This window comes from Dryas octopetala, chromosome 7, assembly GCF_963921425.1.
Source record: "Dryas octopetala chromosome 7, drDryOcto1.1, whole genome shotgun sequence".
In the NCBI taxonomy this organism is placed as follows: domain Eukaryota; kingdom Viridiplantae; phylum Streptophyta; class Magnoliopsida; order Rosales; family Rosaceae; genus Dryas; species Dryas octopetala.
Window position 1 is genome coordinate 21,502,401 of NC_141372.1, and position 10,295 is coordinate 21,512,695.

Genomic DNA, 10,295 nt, shown 5'->3' on the forward strand with positions numbered 1-10,295 from the left:
TAATTGAGATCAAATAAATAGACGATCAGTGTTTTCGATAAAAGCATATAAATAGTTGTTGTTATAATCAAATGACTAAATGATTTTCGAATTTAGAGATTTTTTACAGGGATGATCTTTGAAATAGGTCCTAAAAAATAGACGGTTCGGATTTTGAGATTACATTGTGCGGTAAGCCCAACATGGTAGTTAGCTTTGTATTAACTTACTAACTAGTTAGTTTTAGAGCATTCTTGTGTATATATATATATATATATATAGTTCTTGCCATTTTATTCATCTAGGAATGATGTCACCAACGCTGGATATATATCCCATCATGCATATATTACTTCGTATACTTCTTGCCATTTTAATTAGTGGATATAATTACACACTAATTAAAGACTATCACATATCTTTTACCATCTTGCTCTTTGATCTGAAATGATTGGTGGGTGGAGCATACAATAAATGTGACATAAATTAAAATCCTTGTGTATGCTAGACCTAGATCGATGATCACTACTACAAAAAAGGCCATAGATATCGGTAATACACTGATATCTATTAGGGTGCAAAACCGATATTTCCAGGGGTGATATCTATTCTACCCTTAGAATAGATATCGGTAATACACTGATATCTATTACATGTTTTAATATCAGAAAGTTTGGAAAAACTGATATCGAAACATCTCAAACTGATATCTAAAATGTCAAAAAGGTAATGAATTTAGGTAAAACAGATATCTAAACATATTTTAAATATCGTTTTTGTATTTTAAACTGATATCTAAATGGACTTTGATACTAGTTTTGAGTAAATAACTGATATTAATCCATCTTTATATATCACATTACTTATTAAACTGATATCTATTACATGTTTTAATATCAAAAAGGTAATGAATTTATCTCAAACGGATATCTAAACATATTTTAAATATCATTTTTGTATTTTAAACTGATATCTAAACGTACTTTCATATCGGAGGTCAATTATTAACTGATGTTACACCCATCTTTACATATCGCATTACCAATTAAACGGGTATCTAAACCAACTTTGATATCGGTTCTCAGTTATTAACTAATGTTAAACCTATCTTTATATATCAACTTTTTAATAGAACTGATATTAAAAACTTCGAAAAAAATGATATGTAAGATTGGTGTGAAATAATTTTTTTTTTTTTTGTGCAAAAACTCATATAAATGCCTTGGATATGCAAGTAGACAAATGTGTAGCCTGAAATTGGTGCATTTTCAAATTTGCCTTCCATTCAAACATTCCAAGTACAAAAATACATTTCATTCATCCAAACATTCCAATTAAGTACAAAATAAAAGGATTACAAATTAATCCCACAAAAACAATAGTCACAGCCATGATCAAATTAAATTCCATAACCCCATCAATTGTTCCAATTCAAAGCTGCCTACACTTTCAAAATATTGGCATGGCAGCAATTTTCCTAACCTTTGACTACATTGTTCTAAAATCTGCATGCACTTGTTCTTCCTTTACAAAAAATTGGCTTGGCCATCTAAATACCACAAAATGGCTAACGTACCCTACTTCATACGTACCAACATGGCTATATATAAGTCGAGATGACAAACTGTCCCCATTCAACCCACACCTCATCAATTTGTGCTTGGGTGTAACTGCTTCGCTTGTGCTTTTGGATTAGACCACTGAAAATATATAGCATAGCAAATTACATTATAATAAAACATTTTTCCCAACTTGCATGCTATAAAAGAACCAATCCACATATCAAAACCATGGAAGAAATTTACATAAAACAAATGAAACATAACCAAGAAATGTAAGAAAGATCAAATAATTGAGAATAAATTATTGGGAAATGGGATATAAATGGGTACTTACTGCAGAGTGTTGGTTCCTCATGTTTTTTGAAGCATTGCCCAAGTAAGGGAAGCTGAGGGCCTGCAACACGAAGTAGAGGAAAAATGAATAAAATTTATGACTTTCATAACATACAAATGTTTAAAAAAGCAAGCATTATTGAGAGGATCACCTTATTGTGGCTTCTAGCAAGATAGATAAAACATGTTTTAGTAAATCATCTTATTGTGGAAGATGGATTTCAAAAGTTGGAGATAAGAACCTTTTTATGCTGCTTCAGTTTCTTTAAGGTTACTATTATACAAAAAAAAAAAAAAAAAAAGGATCACAGCACAAGGGAATAGGTCCTGCATAACCACACAAATGAGAATAAAAAAATTTAAAAAAACAGGTCATGGAACCCAACTCATCGTCATTGAAGAATCCAACTCATCCAACCTACAGATCCATGCCAACATATGCCAAAATCATAACAGAGAATAACAATACATCATTGCATTTTGCAATAACAAGAATCAATCCATTAGCTTCTTTGGACAAAGAGATCTAGAATATGTGGCGTCAATTCTGCAAATGAAAATGAAACCAACAACCACAAAAATATTAATGCAGAATTTAGGGGCATATGGTGATCATTTGAAACTTTCAAAGCATGATCAACAAATAAAGCAGAATGTGCTAACCTTTGACATAAATGGGTTTGTCAACAATATATAATCTTATCCACCAGGTAATGTCCACTGACTATTTCCTTCTGTCTTTATGCACATTCCAAGTATAAAACATTTCAAGGCTATCAGCTGCAAACCACTAGAAAATTTGTCAATCCATGAACACTGAATTTTCCCATCAATCAATAAACCATGAACAATTTTGCCACTTTTTTTTTGCACAAAAGTGGTAAGATTCAGTGTTCTATATTACTAAACATGGGTTCATTCAGCAAAGTTTCTAACTCTTTATAGTTGACCCAAAGTCTCAGATAATGTCCACATATAATCTCTTGAAGAAAAAAATAGAAAGCAAAAGGCAAGGAATAATAGATATAATGTACATTTCATACCTCCTAAATTTCTCCTTCTAGCCACCAAAATAATGTACTCAACATTCTGCTGCCCCACACAAGCAGTCATCTGTGATATGTTGATAAAACTTCCTTTTGAACCTGCTGTAACCATGGCCTTAAGATTGTTACTTTCTGATAAATTCTTTTGGGCACTACTTCCAGCATCATTGTGGACAAAACCAAGTAAATTGTGGACAAAACCAAGTAAACACACCTGATTCACTTTGTTTTCAAATGAAAACATCATAGTTCGTCCAGGTTCAGCCTCTAGGCTCTTGGATTGGGCTTTAGTTATAAGATCTTTCACCTCATTCTTCGCTTTTGAAATTGTCTCATTTATTTTCTCCATGGTCGCTGCATCAGCAATTGTATCTCCAATTCCAATGCTAAAAGCATTCTGCAACAGCCAATAATTAACTAGCCACTGGGTATGACCCAGGAAGTTGCAGGCTGCATCTGGACCAACCTTTTCCCTGCACAACAGAATAATTCAATCCATAAAGTACTCAATTTGTCTAATTTTCTTTTTATTCAAGCCAGTGCAATCAAACATTTTGTCCAATTGGTTACATAGATACTAGACTAGAATGTGAGAATTCGCAGGCAAGTCTCAAGTCAAGTCACTAAGTGGCATAAAAAATGCACAAATTTCAATTAGTACAAATTATTCTATCAAAATAAACAGGTGGAATTCTGTTACGGTATATATTAAAAAGCAGAAAAAGGAAAAACTGCACTTAAGTTTATTAGCTTCGAATGCATAGTTGATTCTTAAGATATTGTAGTCCCATTAAATTTTTGAATTGCTAGTTCTAATTCCCAGGGAAAAATTGAAAACAAAAGTTGCCAGTTGATTAAAAAGAGAAAAAAATCCCAAAAACAAAAAGAGTTCAACTTGTTTCCATAATTTGAACATTTATCAATCAGAATAAAGAAGAAAAATAATAAACAGATTTATAATAAAAGGATGAACTTACATTGATAATATTCAGCTTTGATTCTCTAAAAATAATAAAGCATTTGGAAGTTATTGTAAAACTGTATGAACTTACATTGATAATATTCAGCTTTGAATACTAATAATCCATAATTATTTATATGAACTGTATGAACCTATAAATGATCACAAATTCATAAATTTCCGTGCAATTTTCAATAACGAAATAGACCACTATGATCTTTTGAAAGACTTTCAATCAAGAACCTCAACATTCAACGTCAATCTTGAGTTGCAACACAAAATTCAGAGACCCACAAAGCAATTGACAATCACATGCATAACCACATAAGCATTAATTTCTCCGAACCCAAATTTCTCATTGAACAAATACACCCAAAATCAATTTATAAAAAGTTTTAAGTTGGCTTGGATTCCGAAAAGAAAATGAAAAAAAAAAAAAACAGGAGAGAGAAACAAAAACATTTCCTATCAGGATAAGTTGTATGAGAATATATAAGGTAATTCCTTCTTTTCCTAGCTATTTTCTCAGCAACCAAACAGAAAGCAAGAGACCAAAACAAACCGGACCTACCTCTTGAAAAGCAGGGGAGGGTTTGCACCATTTGTTGAAAGGGCCATGCTCCTCCTCCAACGAGTCCTCGATTTCCAACTTCACCGGCGCCTTGTCCGTACACGGCGTCATCGTCAGAGTCATCGTCGGAGATGGCGTAGTCGACTCAGATCACGATATTTTCGACCTTGGGCACCAGGGCGTGGAAGCGGCTCAAAACGACGCAGATCTGGTCATCTGGTGGAGGGTAGATCTGATTCTGGGTTTGAGGGTTGAAAATCGAGAGAGTGAATGTTTGGAGAGAGAGAGAGAGAGATAGAGAGAGAGAGAGAGAGAGAGAGAGTGTGTGTGTGTGTGTGGGTGTCGGGCCTGAGAGAGAATGCGAGATAGCAGAGAGAGAATGAGAGAATCAGGGTTTGTGAGGGATATTGGGGTAATGGGGTTAGAGGGATATCGAGTCTGAGAAAGTTAATTTTGGTTTGTGTCTGGGTTGTGAGAGATCGAGAGTAAAGGTGTTGTATATGGGTAGATGGACAAAAAAAAATATATATATATAAGTGAGTGATATTACCGTGTTTTTTTGAAGGGTTTACTTAAGTTATCAGTTTGAGGTTTAGTTATCAGTTTTTATAAAAATGTTGGTCAAAAGAGAGAATTTAGATATCAGTTTTAAAGACTGCTGGTATGTAATATTGTTTAGATATGACTAAAAAAACCAACTGATATCTAAATTTCTATAATATCGGTTTTGTTACAAACCGATATCATAGTAGTGATATCTATGGCCTTTTTTGTAGTAGTGGATGGTTGAGTTTTAATTCTCTTTTCATGAAGCTATAGGATGAGTTGTTTTTTTTTTTTTTACCTTGGCCACAAGGATGAACTAGTTTTAACTCTTTTCTTTTTCTTCACTAAAATTTCAAATTTGAGACACTCTTGTTAAGTAGTTGTAATCAACTCGATCATAAAATTAAATGTTAATAATTATTTGGTCTAATAGATGATCAACATCTAATTTCTCTTTTGTAGGAGGAGGTCCGAGTTTATAACTCATAGACAGTTGTCAATTTAAAAAAAAGGATAAAATTGATCAACATATAAAACGATTATGCCACATCCATGGTAACATAAATTTTTTTGAGATGGAGGGTGATAACACTAGTAGCCCTTTTGCTGAGGACCATATAACCATCAAATACACATTTCTCAGCCTGTGGGTCAAGCTTATCACGTTGATGAAGATAAAGGTGAACATAGACAATACACCCAAAGACCTGAGGGGGTATATGCAAAGAAGATGAGATCTCAAACTAACTAGAAAATACTTGTAACAATGTTTGAAATTGAAGAACTGAAAACGGAACCCGATTAATGAGATTCACTTCCTATTATATGGCATAACCCCACAAATACTTTGGAGCATGACTTTCAAACAGTAGTGATGTTGTGGAGGAGATGGCGAATTTAATTTTGGTCAAATTTTGGTGTTTAGACAGGGCATTTTGATTGGATGGCATAACCCCACAAATACTTTGGAGCATGACTTTCAAACAGTAGTGATGTTGTGGAAGAGATGGCGAATTTAATTTTGGTCAGATTTTGGTGTTCAGAGAGGGCATTTTGATTGGAAACGATGTGGCGAACAATACTCATATATGGCTTTGCCATGATGTACGTTGCTTTCCGGCAAATTCCATCGTTTAGGCCTCAAAAAAAGCGTTTTTGCCATTTTAGGAAAGTTTTGATTTTTGCTATATTTTTCGTTGTAAAGGTCAGAATCGGATTCCATTGATTCTGCCTTCTTAATTAAGCTTAATTTTAGCTTTTGTAGGATTTGCCTATTTAAACTAAGTTATGTGAAGACAACCGTCAGTTTTTGGAGGAAAAAAAAAAACATTTGAGCATTTGCTCTCAAATTCTGGATTTGTTTTTTGGTCTTCTTTGAAGCTACATAATCGAATTCAAAGATTCGTGTTCAATCTATTGCAGACGCTTGTTTTTATACGCTTCCCTGTATGAAGTAGGGACCTAGTAACCTACAAGATCTAACAGCTCTTCGTCTTAGAAACACCATTTTTTTGAGGTGTGTGAGAGTAAGACATTTCATGAAGTATACCATGCATGCTGTGTAAAAAAAATAAGAACCCCCTATTGTTAGAGCGAAGAACCTGAATAGTAGTCTTGAATTGATTTAGGACTATAGCATGCAACTGGAAAAAATCTCACACAATCACTTTATTCTACATCAAGTAGATCCAAGTCATTAGGGTACAATCATCAATAAAACACACAAACCATCGTATGCCAAAAGAAGTAGATTGTGGACTAGGTCCCCAGACATAAGAATGAATCAAAATAAAGGTAATTGAACTCTTATTATCCCTTGAATGAAATACAGTACGCTGACTCTTGGCAAACACACAAGTGTCACATTGAAAGTCTACATTATTGCACTTGGAAAATAAAGAAGGAAACAAGTACTTAAGATAACCAAAAGAAGGATGTCCTAAACGATGGTGCCACAACCAAATCTCTCTCATTATCTGATGCCTTGCCTTAAACTTGATGAGCTTGTCCTAGAGTTCTTGAAATAACTAGTGCATGCTCCAGATAGTACAAACCCCCACTTCGTCTACCACTGCTTATCGTCTCCTTGGAAATGATGTCTTAAAATACATAGTGAGTAGGAAATAAAGTGCCACACAATTGAGGGAGTTGGTTAGTTGATTAACAAATAAGAGATTACAGATCAAGGAAGGAACGAAAAGAACATTAATTAGACACATACAACGAAGGAGTAAGAAAGATGGTACCAAAACCAAGGACATGGGATGACACACCATTAGCGTATGTAATATATGGTTTAGGAATATAATTCGACAAAGATAAGAATTTTGATTTATCACTAATCATATGATCCATAGCACCGCTATCAACTTTCTAACGAATATCACAAGTTGATGCAAAAGTGCTAAAGACAAAACTAAGGTTACTTGACTTGGCAAGAGAAACAATTGCATGGCCAAAAGAATATGAGGAGATTGATCAGTTGCCATCGAAGTTGATGTCACATGAGAGGCCTTCCCTGCTCTTTCTACTGCCTTTTTATTCTCCCACCACTCAGGATACCCGTTTTTTGGAAAACCTTATATGAGATTGATCATAACATCATATATATATATATATATATATATTATAGAAAACACAACAGAAAGTAACAATTAAAATTTTTCTTATTAAACCCATAACCTAGAACACAATCACATGCAAATATGAAACTCAATACATGAACTAGGATAAAGAAATACCTTCTTTTGTTCATCAATGGAGCTATGTTTGTCCATAGTGGCTTCCTTCTTTTCTTCACCTTTAGCACCACTAGTGTTGTGCCTTTAAGAATATATAGTCCACAAGAATGTGATCCAAGCAAGGTAGATGAGAGAGATGATCAAAGAGTGCTAGCTCACAATCAAAACTCTACTCTATGTATGGCCGGCTGCCTATGTGAGTGGTCTGGCTTTCTTTTATGCTCTTTCACAAATTTTCCGGAGAGTGAAATAACGTACTTGAAAGTCAGAACCTTATGTGGACTCTCTCTTACACTTACTGAGGATAAATAACTTTTATTTATAATGTAACTAGGAAACAAAATTTCCTAAAAATCGTATAGGTGGCCGGTCATGTAGGATGGGATTGGGTTGTTGAGATATTTCATTTTATTTCTCAATTATCCTAAATAAAATGCCAAGTCAAACTTAGTCAATCAGACTTTGGTTATTTGTTTTATCCAAAACTAATTTACCAAGTCAATATCCTAATTATCCATATATATATATATATATATATATATATCTCTCTCTCTATATATATATTTATGTATTTATAATTAAAATTTCAAAATATAAATATCTCATATTTATGATTTTGGGCTTTGCATAGGTCAGACCCAAATATTAATTATATAACCAAGCCCAAATCCAATTTGAACTTTTAATTAATTAATCTCAATAATTAATTCTAACCCAATCAATTAATTAATCTCATTAATTAATTATATTTTTCATCTACCGATCTATTGTTTGGTCATCATCCTTATATAGAGTGTGACATTTTAAGTTCTAATTCTTCTGGTAGTGGAATTTATATATTGTCTTCCATTAGAAACACTTCTAAAATAAGAATTATTAATAAATCGCATTTATTAATTAATTATATATTCCACAAGTCATGACTCATGAGTGAAACCTAGCATCATTTCATTAGTACCCAGAATAACTAGAATATTAGTGAACCTATTCAATTATAATCTTATCGGAATATATGCTTCTGTCACACAATAACCCGAACATAAACAATAGGGCATGGAAACTCTTTGTCAATCCCTGTAAATGTTCATATGTCTATACATCTTCTAACTGATGTTGTTTATCAAATTATAATATAATGTTCTAGCCAGAGTCTCCAGGACATCTATCTTAAGATGTCACATATGTTATTCGCCTTCTTTACGGAAGGTGATATATTCCTTGTCGTACAACTATGATATTTCGTACATGAATCACTGGACCCAATCCATACGTACTCTAAGTCTCTGTCTCGAGTATGCGTACATTGTATAGTCAAAATCTAATTACACATGAACAAGGCAATCCATAGTGCCTTAGGTCAAAGGATATATTTTTTACGACATTATAATTAATGATTCTTGTTTGATATGTTGTAAAACTCCATACAAGAATTCCTTCGGAGGTCATGTTCAGTGAACTTAACTCCGATTAAGCAACCACTTGTTTATCATAGTGTCAATCTACACGAATGACCTGAGACTCATCATCCACCCTAAATTTGCTGATATAACAAGTGCTGATATAAAATCACATTTGTCCAATATGTGATCCATTGATTAGGAAAAACTTTAGGAAATAAGAGCTAAGGAGTAAAGGTCTCACTTATTCTAATCTCTAGAATACTTTCTCCTTACCTTAATATCCATGGACATTTTATGTATTGGTTCAGCATATCCATATACTGATATACTTGTACATCAAATAAACCTTGCCCTTTCATTTATTTTTTTCATTTTCCTAAAACTTCAATAATAAATTGGCTTATAGGGCATACATCCAACACCGTTCAACTTAAAACAGGTTTCACGAACATGGTTCGTGGCATTGCAATTAGAACACTTTCAAACGAATTTTCTTGGATCAAGCTTTGCAACATATTTTTAGGTAGTAAAAGCTACACCTTCAACATCCGAACCCCCCATCATAGCATCCTGGTGGTTAGCCTCAACACATACCATGGCATAGGTCTCCCGTAAGCTAGGGACAGTAGTAGAAGATAGAATTCGACCACGAATCCCATCAATATGTTGATCAAGGTCGACTAAAAAGAAATATAGCCGATCAGACATATCTTTGTAGCCCTAGTACGAATATCCACTTCATTCTTTAGATACATGGACAGAGAACATCGAGTTCTTGCCAAATCTTTTGTAATTTTCCAAAGTAATCAAGCACAAAACCACCATTCTGGTGAGTAGTGATTACCTAACACTGGAGCCGGTAGGCCTTTGAAAATCCTAACTAACTGAATACTGTTGTTAGAGGGCTTCCTAAATTTCATTGGCAGTATCTAAATGATAGAACATAGATCGAACATCTCGAGTCATAGAATTCAGCAACAAAATTTAACTAAACAATTCTCCTCATCCCAAACCTCATACTCAGCCGAACTTTCATTAGGCTTGGCCCTAGAGCCACTGATAAGTCCCCATATCTGACGCCCACTAATATTGATTCGAGAACTAATACCCCCATCAAAATAGTTAGTACCGTCTTATTTCTCATGAGAAATTGGAG

At 33.8% G+C, this 10,295-nt stretch overlaps 1 protein-coding gene and 1 long non-coding RNA gene across 6 annotated transcripts; both read right to left on the reverse strand.

The window, feature by feature from the left end:
* Positions 1 to 1,278: 1,278 nt before the first annotated feature.
* Positions 1,279 to 2,052, reverse strand: LOC147280534 (uncharacterized). The gene is made up of 3 exons (XR_015123248.1): positions 2,027 to 2,052; positions 1,876 to 1,935; positions 1,279 to 1,679 (listed from the first exon to the last, which is right to left on the reverse strand). It is a non-coding gene; the product is annotated as an uncharacterized LOC147280534 (long non-coding RNA).
* Positions 2,053 to 2,055: 3 nt separating this feature from the next.
* LOC147280535 (DNA-directed RNA polymerase II subunit RPB1-like) lies at positions 2,056 to 4,586 on the reverse strand. Of its 5 annotated transcripts, XR_015123246.1 has the most exons (5): positions 4,453 to 4,586; positions 3,135 to 3,393; positions 2,918 to 3,022; positions 2,538 to 2,654; positions 2,056 to 2,421 (listed from the first exon to the last, which is right to left on the reverse strand). XR_015123246.1 is itself a non-coding variant. In XM_086249751.1 (3 exons), the coding sequence occupies exons 1-3, from the start codon at positions 4,497 to 4,499 to the stop codon at positions 2,984 to 2,986; spliced, it is 342 nt and encodes a 113-aa protein (XP_086105877.1). In that variant the 5' UTR covers positions 4,500 to 4,586; the 3' UTR covers positions 2,056 to 2,983. The 5 variants fall into 5 exon arrangements, 2 of the variants coding, with proteins under 2 accessions (XP_086105877.1, XP_086105876.1); XR_015123247.1 differs by having other exon boundaries at positions 2,056 to 2,654; positions 2,918 to 3,019; XR_015123245.1 differs by having other exon boundaries at positions 2,056 to 2,654.
* Between the last annotated feature and the right edge of the window lie 5,709 nt (positions 4,587 to 10,295).

Excerpts from the sequence above, each read along its gene's own strand:
- LOC147280535 (XM_086249750.1), bottom strand. The coding sequence starts at position 4,499 with ATGGCCCTTTCAACAAATGGTGCAAACCCTCCCCTGCTTTTCAAGAG. Across the intron at positions 3,394-4,452 it reads CCTCCCCTGCTTTTCAAGAG|GGAAAAGGTTGGTCCAGATG; the intron begins GTAGGTCCGGTT and ends TCTGTTGTGCAG. Across the intron at positions 3,023-3,134 it reads TTGAAAACAAAGTGAATCAG|CAGGTTCAAAAGGAAGTTTT; the intron begins GTGTGTTTACTT and ends CCATGGTTACAG.